The following is a 14,543-nucleotide window of genomic DNA, read 5'->3' as shown; positions in this document are numbered from 1 at the left end:
GAAGCTATGCTAATGAGCCACTGACAAGCTGACAATTAGCCAAGGGTCCAAAAGGCAAAGCCACAAACCGAAACTTGTTGACCTCGTTGCCACAACAGATCTTGGCCAGGCTTAAAACTTAATAAGCCATGTTTTTTTTGTCTATATTTTTATTTTTGATATTTTCTCCCCCCTTAATTGAGCTGGCAGGCTAGCCTGTTCGTTTGCCTGAGCCACGGAGTATGAAAGTTCGTAATTTAATTTCAGTTTATTAGTCGGAATTGTTTTTGACGCCGCTGCCGAGGAGGCCGCTTCTGCCACTGATGGCGTCGCGACGCAACAATTTAATTAAGTTTTTGTAGACCGTTTCTCTAATTAATTGCATTCAGTTGCAATTTAAGACAGGGATGGGATAAGCAAAAAAACAGAAGAAGAAACAGGAAACAGGAAGTTATGATGAGTCCAAGTTAAGTTAAATAATAAATATTAATAAGAAAAGTATTTTGTAGACTTAAGATCTTCCTTCTAGATTTTACGATTTATCTTCTAACTTTAAACAAAATTTAGTCACTAAGAATTAAAATATAAAAAATTTGTACAAAATCTTAAGCCATAAGGATTTATAATTAAGGATTATATCCATAAGTTAGGTCAGAAAAATGTTAAAAAATATGACTTAAAAAATAAACCTCAATATTATGCACTAAAAAAACCAAAAAGTATTCTAAAGAACCATCCTTTTATAACCTTTTTCTTACATTAAAATTATTAAATATTTAAAATAACAATTAAAAATATTTAAATATTTAAAAAAAACCCCTTAATTTTACTCCTTCGGATCCCTGGTTTAATTCCACCAACTTGCTTAATTTTTTGTTGGCCAAAAGCTGACGCCATTTTGGAAACTCACTCGCATCGCAAGAGGGGAGCGGCATTAAATTTTCAAAACCACAAAAAGAATCCTTTGGTTCTTAAAATGTCTGAACAACGCTGACCATGATGATGCTGGAAACGGGGGGAGAAGGGGAACGGAATGAATACAGGACACAGAGTAACGGTACCTGGGGCTGGCAACAAAAGGCGCACTCACCTGTCAACGCCCCAAGGCAACAACCTGCCCCCCCTTCCTCTTATCAAATAGCAGGAGTGGGAGTGGGTGGGGTGGTGTAAAAACTCCAACGCAGTGCAATGAAATTCTTCATCTGCAATTCAATGACATTCCATTCCGGACTTTGGATGGGGCGTGGCATGGCGTTGTATGCTGCCAATGAGCGTGCCCCCAGTGGAGCAACAGATGATACCTTCATGCAGCGCCCCCTGTCGGGCCTGCATCAGGGGGCGTGGCTGCGCATGCGCATCTTTCGTTGCGTGGGTGTTCGGGGGTGAGATTGTCAAGCTATGTCATCCAACCCAACGAATCCCAGAGCTAGAAGCTCAGGATTCCGCCGCAAGGTGCGAGCGAGAGCCGCAGATCCCGTTCAATAATGTGGGTGCACAGTGGGTGGTGGTGGGTGGCTGGGTGGTGGTTGCTGCCTTTCATTGGCTTCGCATTCAAACCTAATTTTGAGTTTCACAAGCATTGCGACAGGTGACCGTAAGCAGTTCAGTTCGCTTTGAAGCCTGCCGCGGGTCAGTTGCGTGTCACGGAAAATCCTTAAGTTAACGGGGAAAATCCTTAAGCTAGTGGCAAAGTTTTTGGTTTATTGGAGAGCTGAAAAAGTGTTTTAAAAATGAATGAATTGGAATTAAGAAAAGTTTGAAACGTGCAACTACAAAAAACATATTCTGAAAGAAATATTTAAAAATCTTTTTAGCTAACAGGAAAAGCAAGCGAAGTGATTAACAAAAAATATTTAGAAAAAAAATAAATACTGATATTTAATCATAAATTCTAGAAATTTAATTTATGTGAAATTATATCAAAGTGATATTGAAATCAAAATATATTTGAGTTTAGTGTTAATTTTAAGTAACTAAAGGTAAATATTTCATTTTTTTAGCATAATTTTGAAGAAAAAGAAGATTAAATCTTAAACTTCTCTTAAAACTTAAAATATAACCTTAGAATATTGTCTAAAACTAAAATTGTCTTAAATTGAAAATATAAATTTATTAGAAATAACATTCTTTTTTTTTATTTTTCTTAGAATTCTAACAAATATTTTAATTTTATTTTATGAATGTTTCGAAATCTTTTAGTTCTTATTTTGAACTAAATTTTAAGTCATTTTAAATACTTTAATTCCAGTTAATACCAATCCTAAACCCAATACGCACTTCCTTGTCTAAGGACAACACTGAATATAAGACACTTAACTCCAAGGATACTACCAAATATAATCCATCAAATGAAATACCAAGAAGTCCAAGCCAGAACGCAGTAGAAAAGGGCAGAAAAATGATGAACATGAATCCGCCAACGCACCAGCACCCTCACGTTCCCCATCCGCATTCCCATCTCCAGCCACTGCCGCATCTTGGCCAGCATCAGCAATTGCCCGCCCTGCTTCAAGGCCACCCGACCACCACCCACTTCGTCGAGTGTCGGGCATTACCAGCAATCAACGAGACATTTCCGCAATTTGGCCAACATCGTCCGGCTATATCGTTGCTCTCCCCCTTGGATCTTTCACTGCGTGCTGCGGCCAGTGTAGTGCCAATTACTCCACCGTCGACACCCTCGCCGCCCCGCAAGCGCCAGAGATTAATGTCCGAGGAGAATTACCTGTGGCGCCCGCACATGGCGAGTCCTGCAGCTCCAGTTGTTTCTTCGGCAGCTCCTTCGAGTCTGGCAATTCAGCCAGGCAGCAGCTACTTTCATAATCAGCAGCAGCAACATCATCAGCAACAACAGCCGCAACACCAACAGCAGCAGCAACATCAACCACACCAGCAACATCATCAGCCATACGCTATACGCGGCAGCTTTGAGGGAGCTTCCTTTAATAAAAGTCATTTTCACGGGACAAAAAATAACTTTGAGCAAATTCCGGCGGGTCAATCGAGCGTTAGCTCGCCCATCTACGTGGAGGATGAGACCATTGTGTTGACCGAGGACGAGGATGAAACAGTTGTCAGTTCCCATGACTACAATGAGTACGCCACGGACACGGAGGAAGTCAACGAGGGCGACGATGAGACACAGCAGGTTCAAGTCAGCGATAATGGAGACGATGATGAGGAAGAGGTCTTCGTGGATGTCCTGGGCAGTGATGATGATGAGGATGAGGCAGTGGATCCGGCCACAAGATTGCTGGCCCAACTAATGGAGACCACGGCCCTGAAACGAAATGAACTGCTGTATGAGGATGAGGAGCTGCATAATCAGGCTGTTGATGGTCTGGCCAGACTTTTTGACCGGGATTTTCCAGAGCCAGAAGTGGAGGTTACTGAACTGACGGATGTCCAGAGCAACAGCGGCAAGACCTACACGGACTTAAGTGGCGTGGCAACGGTACAGATTAGAGATACTAGTTCTAACAATCTCCCACCACCACGACCGCCACCGCCTCCTCCTCCTGGTCCAGCGCCACCCTTACCACCGCCCACTCGACCCCACAAGGCCGAACGTAAGAGGTCAAAGCTAAGGAAACACATGGCCATCGATGAGGAAACCATAAGTCCAGTCTCGGGCACCATCATCCGCAAATTGCGCGACGACGAGGAGCTGGTGGTCCGCAAAGGCGACATTGATCCGGCTTTCAATGTAGTTGAAATCACCGAGGAGGCCAAGGCCATCCTGGCCAGCATCGACAACAAGATTGGCGACTACCTATGCCAGCTTTGTCGCACCGTCTACGACGATGCCTTCATGTTGGCCCAGCACCGCTGTCCCCGCATCGTCCACATCGAGTACAAGTGCTCCGAATGCGAGAAGGTTTGTGGCCAGTCGGAGGAGAGCTGTTCTTCTGGAAGTTAAGAAATTTTCCTTATTTGCAGGTCTTTAATTGCCCGGCCAACTTGGCCTCACATCGCAGATGGCATAAACCCAAAGCGGATGCATCTGGGGGTCAAGGTAATCCCTCTAAGAAGAGGCTAGTGGAGCCCAGTGATCTTATCCAGGAGACGGGAAGAGGTGTTGATGATGTCAGCGATGGGATTTATCCTTGCCACATTTGTGGAAAGACTTTCCGACGGTGAGTAATTTTTAGAAGAAGAATTTTTTATGGATTTTTGGAAAGCTTTTCTAGCTTGGAAATTCCTTTTAAAAACAATTTCTAATACTTTAAAATTCTTCAATTTTTCCCCTCTAATAACAGTCAAGCTTACCTAAAGAAACACCAGGCCTCCCATCAGATGTTGGATAATCTAAAAAATTTGGATTTCTTTAAGGCCCAGCAGCAGCAATTGGCCATTAATGGCCACCAATTGCCCGATCATGTCCAGCTGCAGCAGACACAAGGACAGTCAGTTGCATCTGCCACACCCTATGCCTCTCTGCCACGACCACCGCAGGGAATGCCCATTTATCCGCCGCCACCAAATGGTAAGAACTATGCGGGAGGACAACGCTTTCCCGGATTTCCATTTCAGTCCTTCGACCAGCGACGTTTCTACTCCCTCGGAGAGTTCTATCTATCCCAGCACTTGGAGCGCTCTTCAGCTTTCCAATATGTGCAGGCCAATCACCTGAGGCAGCTGTCGAACGTGGCACAAACTTTGATGCCTCCAATGCCCGTTAAATGACCCAATCCCAATACGAATATCCTAAGGCCTGTGCCGCGCATTGCTAACACAACAACTGCAACAGGACCTCCGGCGGCAACGACAACAGCCAGACAGGTGGCAACTGCCACTGCGGTGTCCTCCGGCGGACATGCCTTCAATTGGGTGGCTCCGTCGACTGCAACGGGAAGTGCAACTGCCACGGCAACGGCTGACCAGTCCGGCGGCAATGTTATCATGTGACTTACCAACTTTTAGAAGCATTGAATCAACGATCAACGATCCCTAGTTAAAGTTTAATAAATCAATTAAAAGATGAGGAAGTTTTTTACTTGGGGGGTTTAACTTTGTGCTTTTCTTTATGAACTAAGTCTGGCAAAGTGTGTTAAGGACTAGGCCTACTTTTGCTAAGGACATGTGATACAGCATGTGCCAGGAAGGTTTCCTTTCGAATGCCATGAAAAATGGAAGACTTTGGCCCTGAGGGATATAAAAATATAAACCTTTTTAATAAATACCTAAAAAAATAACTTACCATGTGCAAAAAGTAAGCTTTCTGATGGCATTTCATATAATCTTTGTTGGATTTCTAATTCCGATTCCTTGAAAGTTTCTGGCAGATTGCTGATTAACTCCGTTTCCTCGCTCACATCCAGTCTTGCTTTTGGATAGATAGCATTGGTCATAAGCACTAGAGTTAGGGTATCCTGATCTTTGTGTAGATTAAACAAAGTCTCATTCAACATCTGAAGTTCCTTAAGCTTATCCATTCCCGATTGAACAAACTGCTCCACTATAAGTAGATAGCCTTGCCCTTGTTTTTCCATGACCTGAAGAGATTTTTCCACCATTAATTTCAAACTTGGAGCCTTCAAATTTCCACTTAGATCACCATTGGCCATCACACCCAGGAGATGATCATAACTGCTGGCATTTAGGGACTCCAACTCATCGGTTCTCTGAACCAATTCGAATCTTATTGGGTTAACCTTGCTCTCCTTTAGTTTTTGATTCCTCCACTCTTTGAGCAAGTTGCGTCCATCGTTGGACTCGCACAACAGCTCATCCACAGGATCCCATTTGGTTTTGGGGACCAAACTACTCAGCATTTGCCGTCCTCCACCAATGATTACGTTGAGAGATTTACCAGTTTCTCCAGATATCAGCTGACGAGCTATATCCTGGCAACCTGTTGTTGAGGAACCCAAAGGCATCCTTTCATCGCATTCATAGTTGCTGTTGGTATTTCCCAAAGCAGCCGCTGTATATCCTGTAATCCTTTGATTGGTCACAAAACCAGTTCGCAGTCCAACTAATTGAGCCTGGCGAAGGATACTTAGGGGATTTTTTGTCTCGTTGGTCATTTTTCCACAATCTGGCTGACTTTCGGGGACTTTATCCAAAGGTATTCCAGACCAGAGAGCTCTGGAAACTCTGTCCACCTGGCAGGGAAACTGTTGACTGCAGCTGTTCTTCAAGCGAACCAAGTGGGGAAACTGATCCCAGATATAGTTGGTATTACCCTGGCTAAGATCTTTAGCAGGAAATCGATAAGCAGCCAAATCTCTTCCATCGATTCCTTGGACCACAAATATTCTTACATTTTTGGGATACATTGGACCCTTTGGCGATCTCAGTGCTTCGTTGAGCTCTTCTATGCCCTTGTCATACCAGATTTTCTGTGATGACGCCACCCTATCCTTCCAATAGTCCACATCCGCCACGTTGGCCACTTCATTCTCCACCTCGTATCTGGTCATAAAGCCAATGCAGAATAATGTTACCATGACCGTTACCAAACATGTTCCGGCCACAAAAAACACTTGCGTTGACTTCAGCCGAACTATTTGGCAAATCTCTTTGGTCCGCTGTGTGGTTACCATTGCCAAGCTGTGGCCAAAACTGATTCCCAGTCGCTCTCTTATTCGAGATTTCATCATAAACAACTTTATCTACTATCTGTTGTTAGTGATAAGGTTTGGCTTTGTCTTGGAGACCTTATAGCCCCCAATCGTTGGCCGTTTAGTTGGGTTTAAGTGTAGCAATTAACCCACGTCATGAATTATAAATGCACTAATTGGCGTGTCAACTAATGCAAAAATGCAGAGAGAGAAATTACTAGCAAGTCTCAACTTTAATTAAGTCTAATAATGAATTTTCTTAAATAAATTTTTTATATTTTGTGCGATGTTAGAAGACGTCAAAAAACAGGGTGTTAGATAACAATTTTTAAGATATTTTTATAGTTTAAGATTTCTAAATTATATCAAAGACAACAAGTAATTTTCGTTTAAGATCCAATCCCAATCCTAACAAACCTTTCCCAGTGCACAAGCATTGCAAATTCCGAGTTCAATTGCTGTTTTGAGGGGTCAAATATGTCTCAGCATTGGCCATTAACTATTTCTCACGTGTGTAGACCACAAAGGCTATGTGAATTGGTTTAAAGCAGCCCAACGCTGTCAGCAGGATGGGATGGCTTTTGACCATCCTGACAAAACGACAAACACTAATTGTCATTTGGCATTCGAATGACGTTTTCAATTTCCACCCCATTTCGGCCAACTATTTCTCGCTTATGAATTCTCGCCCAATTAAATTGGCTCACACATGGGGCCAGCAAAGGTTTGTTCATTTGCCAGTTATGCGAATGCGAATGCGAATACGAAATTGTTGCCTCAATTACCTGCCATTAACCGGCATTTATGGCCCCTAACCCACAACCCCGCCCACTTGATTTGCCACCCGCGTGTCCGTCATTTCGTCGCTTTGAAGTTACTTTGCATTGACATGTGGTCAGTTTTCCCCCAACAGAAACTGTCACAATTTCAATTTGAATCCCACTCAACTGAAATGACAATGGCACTCAGTCCGGGGTCTCGTGTATCACTTTGATTATCGGTTTGTCTATTTATCTATTTGTTTTAGTTACTTGCGGACTTGACTTTGCGGAAATCGCTTAGCAATTTCAATGGGCAATTTTTCAATCATGCTGTGATTTTGCCTGTCAAACAGCAGCCCACGATGCGTATGCGTAATCGGAGGGAGGGGTGTGGGTAAACTTAGCTCCTTTCTTGGCCTAAATAAATGCGTAGAGGTGGGAAACGATAACATTGCTAGTTACAAGAAGTTTATTTTATACTTTGGGGTAAGTTTCTGTTGCAAGGGAAATAAGAAAAGCTCTCTTTTCACCCCTCTTTCAAAAAGGTTCGTTTATTGAGTAAGCTTGTGGGTAAGCTTTCAACAGCGCCACCTGTTGTAGAAACCCTTAAGTTTATTATTTACTTAAAACTCTGAAAATCCAGAGATAGAGCCTATATCTTTGGGAGTATTAATCAGATCAATTTGAAAATTGTTCAGTATGTTTAAGATATATTCCACTTATTAAATATAATCAAAAAACTAAAATTTATTGACAGCTTACATGTTTTTTTAATATTGATTGCTGACTAGCAAAAAGATAAAAATATTTTCAGTTTTTACTCTTATCTTATTTTTATATATTTTCATGTAATGTAAGCTCCTACAGTGCTCTAAAGATAAATTCTTAATCCCTTTAAAAACTACTTTTCTTACCCTATTAAATATATATATTAAATTCTTCTTAAAAATCGTATTTTTTTAGATAACTTCTTCCCTTGTCAATAAACAAATTATATTTAATGACTCATTATTTTCCTGACTTTTAGCCATCACTCAATCTGCAGAATCACAAATAGAAATCTATTTAAAATGCATAAAATATGCCAACAGCTGGTGAAATCTGGTGCGGCTTACGAAGGATTATATAACCCCCTCCCTTTTCGTTCCTGACCAAATCATATTCAGTGCAAATGGCATTTGGTATGCAACCGACAAGCGCCGCAGGATGCAATTAGCGGCGAGTGGCCATCAAGTTAGTGGAGCCATCGAGGCAGGACAGGAAGACGAGAAGATGAGAAGCCGAGAACCCGAGAACATGGCCAAGAACAGTGCTTTTGACTGGCAGCAGCAGCGCCCAGGAAATCGTCGGGCGTGACGCCTATGGGTCACTTGGTTTTGGCCCACGTCAATGGCTTTGGTTTTGCCTTTTGCAGGATGGCAAAGCTAGCTGCTGCATCATGCCCACACCCATGCCCCTGGCCACGCCCACGCCCAGCCCAAAGCCCAAAAGGTGGGTGTTTTCACCCCATGGATTGCATATATAAGAGAGTGAAAGAGAACAGCCACAGCCATGACCTTGCCCCCCAAATAGAAATTCTCATCATCAAGTGTGCTGTTTGCATTCCAACGGCGCCTGCCTAAAACATTTTCCCTGTTCGCTTTCCATATGGCAAGGAGCGCGGAATTTCCTTGACACATTTTCAGTGGAAAATACATGATTACATTAAGCTAAATTCCTAATTAAACTTTCTTTTGATATGGCTAATGAGTAGTAAGAGAGTATCTGCAGGTAAATTCACTTTATTTGCAATTACGAACAAATAATATATATATCCACCCATATCAAACTATATATATCATTAATTTGTAAAATATAGGATATATACTCTAAGACTGTTGAAATTGAATTGCTTAAATGAAACCAGGAACTAAAAGAAACGATGATTGTTCATTAACTTATTAAAATTAGATTTATTAACGATATAAATATTATCTCTGATTGTTTATTTCTTATAATTTCTTGCATTTTGTCATTATTGAGAATCTTTTTTGCACATCTGCAGCCTAAATTACTATCATTTCCCTTAAAATAATTCAGTCCATATTTAAAAACTAACCCAATGGCTTTGCTTATGATTTAGTTTGATTAACTCATACACAAAAACCTTCTTTAAACGAATCCCAAAACAAAAATCAATCAAAACCAAAACTTTTATGAATAGCAATAAACATGGAAGGGAATTTAAGGCCATTAAATATTGCAACAAATAAAATATATTGAATAATATATAATAGTAAAAAATATTAAACGAATGTAATTAATGTATCTTTTCTATGACTTATGGTATAGTAATATATCTACTATATATAGTAATATATTAAATCAAACTATATATATGACAAATAGCTTAATGATGTTTAATATTTAAATACCTAAGGTCAGTTGCGGTATGATGATGATGATAAGAAAACTTGCACTTAACCCACACGTCCTAACATCTTCCATAATTGGTATTTCTCCATAGTTTACGCTTGATTGCATGCCATTCTCATTGCCATTTGACAGCAATTTATATAATACAAGGGGCTAGAAAATACAAGGGGATGAGCAATGTGACACGTCTGCTCCTCCCTTGTGGGTGCAATAAATGATGCAGTGGGTTGGAAAATTGTGCATTTAAGACAGGGATTTTAGGAGTCGCCACAATGATCTTATTCTATAAATTCGAAATAAAACTAAATTTAGTAACTACCCCATAGGTTTATAGAGTATATATCTATCTATACTATGAAATCGAAAATGATTATCTAAATTGTGAAATTTTGTATATTTTTATTAGGAAATGCGCTTCAGTGAAATTCTTTCCGTTTCCCCTTTGCTTTCCCCCTTTTTTCTTAGATTATTTTCTTTAATGTTTGCCAAACACGAAGTGGCAAGACAAAGGCAAAAAGTATAAGAAAGAACAAATAAAGAGCGGAAGTGAGATAAAACTGAGAAGTTGCAATTTATTGATTGTGTGCACTAGCACTTGTATGCGTGTGTATCTGTGTTTGCCATTTGCAGCTGTATCTGTGTGGCTGTACTGAAAAAATAGTTGACAACTGACGATACACACAAAAAAATATATATGTCTATACATAAAGATATATATATATATATATATATATATATAGATGTGTGGCATGGCCTTGAACGTGAATTGCATTTGCGCTCGAAAAGCGAAAAAGTAAAGGGAAAAAACAAACACCAAGCGAAAAACAAACAACAAAAACAAGATGCTAGGCAAGTGGGATAGCAAATGTGCAAGCGAGATGGCCAGATGTCGCAAAGAAATGTGCCAAAGCGAAAAGTTTGAACGCACACACACGAGCGCATTTCGCAAACTGCATTTCCCCCACTCTCTGGCGCGTTCTCTCTCTAGCTCTTTCTCTTTCTATAGCTAGCCGTCTCTATCCAGCGGGCAACTAACAATCTCAAGGTTACCGCATACACATACATAAACGCTCATGTGATGTGCACTCTTTCTCTCCTGCTCTCTCTCTCTCTTTCCTTTGCTCTTTTTGGCAGATATGGAAAACTACCGAAAATAATTGAATTTTCAAATGCAATTTCATGTTCTTAGCCTCGCTTGCCCTCGAATTAATCCACCTGACAAACTACATAGGTGCCTGAACAGAAACATTTCCATTTGATAATACACGTGGCGAAAAGGTTGTCAAATTTGAAAGATATGGATATTTCAAATTATATTTATTGTAATTTTATTAGAGTTTTTGGTTTTCATTAAAACAAGCTCTTCTTTTCAAACTTAAAAAGTTAGACTGAATTGAATGTTAATCTTCTGGTATTAGGATTATGATCATTACTGATCATCGGTTATCGATCTAGATTATCGTTAAAAGCGATTACCTATACCTTTTCGATACCTTTTTTGTGAGATTTTTAGCATTAGCATTGACTAAAACGTTACTTAATAAACATATCAATTCTTCAAAACTTCCCATCTTTGCTCTTCAAATAACACACCTAACTTTTTCTCAGTGTATTCACAACTTGTATCGCATGTTTTCTGCCTACGTTTGCATCTTTCTATCTGCGCTTGCCTACGTATTCATTATCGCACAGATACAATTTTCAGTTTCGCCGCTTTTTTCCGTTTGCTATTTTATAATTTTAGCAACAGTTTCCAACAGCATTTTCCTGTGTGTTTATTTAGGTTTTTGAGGTGTGTGTATGTCAGCGCGGTTGTGGTTGAGTGTTTGTGTTCGTGTTAATTGGTTTTGAAAATAACATTTTACATGCTTGAAATGCAGTTTGATTAATTGACGTTGCAATTTCCAAAGCTAATGGAAATCGCTTGCCATTTTTGGATTAACCCGGTTATGATCGGGAAAAAGTAATTAGCTGTGATATTAAATTGAAATTGGGTCACAATCTTTTGAGCTTAACCATCTGCTTTTATGGGAAAACTCAATTTGAGAAAATGCCACAATATTGCCCATACGCCATGTTGCCAGGCCGTAAATATTTTTAAGCCAGCTTCCTGGAAATGTGCAAGGCTTTCGTCAGGGGAAATGATTGAGGGTTCTGTTGGCCAGGGCATACATACATAAAATACACCCCCTCATAAAAGCCCCCCCAAAATGTCAAAGTTGAATGCACAATATCAAAGTCGATGCAGTAGGCAGTAGGCTAAGCGGAATGCCAGAAAATAGCAAATGAAATCGAAATCGAAATAGGAATGGGTTTGGGAATGAGAATGTAAATGTGAGTCATTTGGCACACTTGTCCATATAATGCAATAGCCAACATATGCTCGCCATTAGCTTTACCGTTGCATAAAGCTACCCTCTCGCTCTCTCTTTTCTTTCCTTTTTCGCCCTGCTGTTTCAGTTTTTCCCCTGCAAAATGCAAAACATGAAAGCGAAATTTCTGGCACATATTTCACACAAAACGTCGACTGCAGACAACACGTCGCAAGTAGCGATGATTCATATGGCTGCTATATACTGGTATACAATCAATTCACCACCCTCACACAGCTGCACTATTGCAAAAGCTCTCTCTCTCTCTGGGTCTCTTCGTTTCTCGTTCTTCGTTCCATTCCATAGCGTTTCACATACACATTCACATAGCGAATCCTTGTGGCATGTATTTCAAGTTCACTGTCAAGGTCACCTACTACAGTCATGCGCTGCAAACAGGCGAGAAGGGAAAGGGTAAGGGCGACTGTTGCAGCACCAGCAAAATCAGCAGAATCAGCAGCTACCTACACAGTGCTAGCCAAATGTCGCCCTCCCACTCGGCCATAGCCACAGTTTTCCCCCAAAGTACATACACATTCTATAATAGATGCGCTATAAGCTCGGCCCGCACAGCAAGTACTATACAGATATATATTTTGATATATATACCCGATGGGTTATAAATACGTTAGTTAGAACTTAAATCTGGTTTATAGCAACGGATTTTGAACGCTATTGAGCTGAACTTTGGTTATTTTTAGTGACAATCGGGCTGTTCAATGATATATGTTTTACTTGATATTCGGCTTATAAAGGATTTATTGCCTCTGAGTTTTTAAAACTTATTCTTCTTATTATATTTAATCAAAAAGGTTTTACTTCTTTACTTTCCTAACTTAAAATAATATATAAAACCAGACCATCAACCAAAAGGAAACGGCTTTATTGTTATTTCTTAAAAATCTTATACAATTTTTGGCATATAGTAGATATTCTATTATATAAAAGGAAAGCATTTTCTTTACCATACCAATAGGGAATATCAATCTATCAATACCTTTATCAATTTTATAAGAAATTTTCAGTTTTCGTTTAGAAAATTGCAATCTATAATGAAATTCACTCGTTAGCTGGTAATGCAATTTTTCCCATTTCCCCACAGTGCTAACGAGAGAAAAGTTTCCTTTCGCAGCTGGCAGAACATGTGGGCATATACAGCTAGCGGAGACTGTGCGCCTGTGGAAGTGCAAGCCAGGGCTTTGTGTGTGTGTGTATCAGCCGAGCAGTTATACATATACATATATATATAAATGGTTCTATATATTTGCCACTATATAAGCTTCGGTTAGTTGTGCGCCAGTGCATCCGGGTGTGTATCTGTATCTGTATGTGTATCTGCATCTGTGAATGTATCTGAGTACCCTTTAAAGCGGCGCGGTGCGCATGACATAAGAAATAAGAAAACGGCGCACGAGTTGGTAAGTTATGAAAGTCCCCAGCCCGACATGCACTAACATCTGTTGCATATACCCCATGATAAATAGCTATGTATGTACATATATACTTAGTTAGGTTTATATAGATATATAGTTACCTGAAAAATATGGCACCTATTAGCGTATATCTTCCGAATGCTACCGTTACAAAGTGCCGAGGTATGCAAGAGTTGCAGTCAAGGCATTTAATTTAATTAAACAATTAAACAAACATGGCCGACACCGTTCTCTTTCTTGTTCTCTCACAAACACACGTGCATTCCTACATACTTGGGCCCCAAACAAATTCAATTAAGAAATTAAAATCGAAATGCCAGCAATGTTTATACTACAAAAGCTAATAGAGAGAGAGAGAGAGAGAGAGAGAGTAAAAGAGACAGCTGCGGAAGACAAGAAAGAGATGCCAATAGACCTTATAGGGTGTAAGTGTGGGTTGGAGATTTTTGGGGGCTGGCTTAGCCCGTTGGAAAATTGCAGCACACGCACATTTGTCAATCGAAATCGCCTGACCACATGCATCATAGACATAGGTATTAGCAGGTCCCACCTACATCGGCTATATATCTAAACATATGATAGCAAATATCGGTATATATGGGATAGCTATTGGAGGGGACAGTAAGCCAAGTAATTATTGTTTTTTCCTACTATCAATACTCTGTTGCTACGAACATTTTGTGTTGCAAGCGGCAGTTAGTCAATAAATGCGCTAATTATATACAATTCGCTGCCCAGGCCCGGAACACGAACCGAAAAGCCCAGAACCAGCAGATACACAGCGAACTAAGTGCACATACAGTGGGCATACAATACAATGTTCTGGTTGAGGAATAGAAAACAAGATGAATTTACGATTTCCTTAAATTTATTCCCTCGAATCCAAAAGAGAAAGTTAACCTTTTATTTTTACTATTGACTTTGCTTTTCATTTTTATCAGTAACTGAATGTTAGCCAAAGAGGCGAACTGGTTGGGAATTTTAAGGAATAAACTTAACTGATGAGTAAAAAAACAA

General features: G+C 40.1%; 2 protein-coding genes across 2 annotated transcripts; one reads left to right on the top strand and one right to left on the bottom strand.

The window, feature by feature from the left end:
• Positions 1 to 1,539: 1,539 nt before the first annotated feature.
• Positions 1,540 to 4,770, top strand: LOC108108367. The gene is made up of 4 exons (XM_017216414.2): positions 1,540 to 1,958; positions 2,228 to 3,856; positions 3,919 to 4,115; positions 4,239 to 4,770. Exons 2-4 carry the CDS (start codon positions 2,378 to 2,380, stop codon positions 4,663 to 4,665), a joined length of 2,103 nt encoding a protein of 700 aa, XP_017071903.2. The 5' UTR covers positions 1,540 to 1,958; positions 2,228 to 2,377; the 3' UTR covers positions 4,666 to 4,770.
• A 182-nt stretch (positions 4,771 to 4,952) lies between these two features.
• LOC108108368 (alkaline phosphatase 4) lies at positions 4,953 to 13,658 on the bottom strand. Its single transcript, XM_017216415.2, has 3 exons — positions 13,628 to 13,658; positions 5,180 to 6,733; positions 4,953 to 5,124 (listed from the first exon to the last, which is right to left on the bottom strand). Exons 2-3 carry the CDS (start codon positions 6,582 to 6,584, stop codon positions 5,030 to 5,032), a joined length of 1,500 nt encoding a protein of 499 aa, XP_017071904.2. The 5' UTR covers positions 6,585 to 6,733; positions 13,628 to 13,658; the 3' UTR covers positions 4,953 to 5,029.
• Between the last annotated feature and the right edge of the window lie 885 nt (positions 13,659 to 14,543).

Source organism: Drosophila eugracilis, unplaced genomic scaffold (genome assembly GCF_018153835.1).
Source record: "Drosophila eugracilis isolate 14026-0451.02 unplaced genomic scaffold, ASM1815383v1 contig_47, whole genome shotgun sequence".
NCBI classification, from domain to species: Eukaryota; Metazoa; Arthropoda; class Insecta; order Diptera; family Drosophilidae; genus Drosophila; species Drosophila eugracilis.
The sequence above is the reverse complement of the archived record's forward strand: the minus strand, read 5'-3'. Positions and strand labels throughout refer to the sequence as shown.

Excerpts from the sequence above, each read along its gene's own strand:
- LOC108108367 (XM_017216414.2), top strand. The coding sequence starts at position 2,378 with ATGATGAACATGAATCCGCCAACGCACCAGCACCCTCACGTTCCCCAT. Across the intron at positions 3,857-3,918 it reads AGTGCTCCGAATGCGAGAAG|GTCTTTAATTGCCCGGCCAA; the intron begins GTTTGTGGCCAG and ends CCTTATTTGCAG. Across the intron at positions 4,116-4,238 it reads TGTGGAAAGACTTTCCGACG|TCAAGCTTACCTAAAGAAAC; the intron begins GTGAGTAATTTT and ends CTCTAATAACAG.
- LOC108108368 (XM_017216415.2), bottom strand. The coding sequence starts at position 6,584 with ATGATGAAATCTCGAATAAGAGAGCGACTGGGAATCAGTTTTGGCCAC. Across the intron at positions 5,125-5,179 it reads AAGCTTACTTTTTGCACATG|GGCCAAAGTCTTCCATTTTT; the intron begins GTAAGTTATTTT and ends TATATCCCTCAG.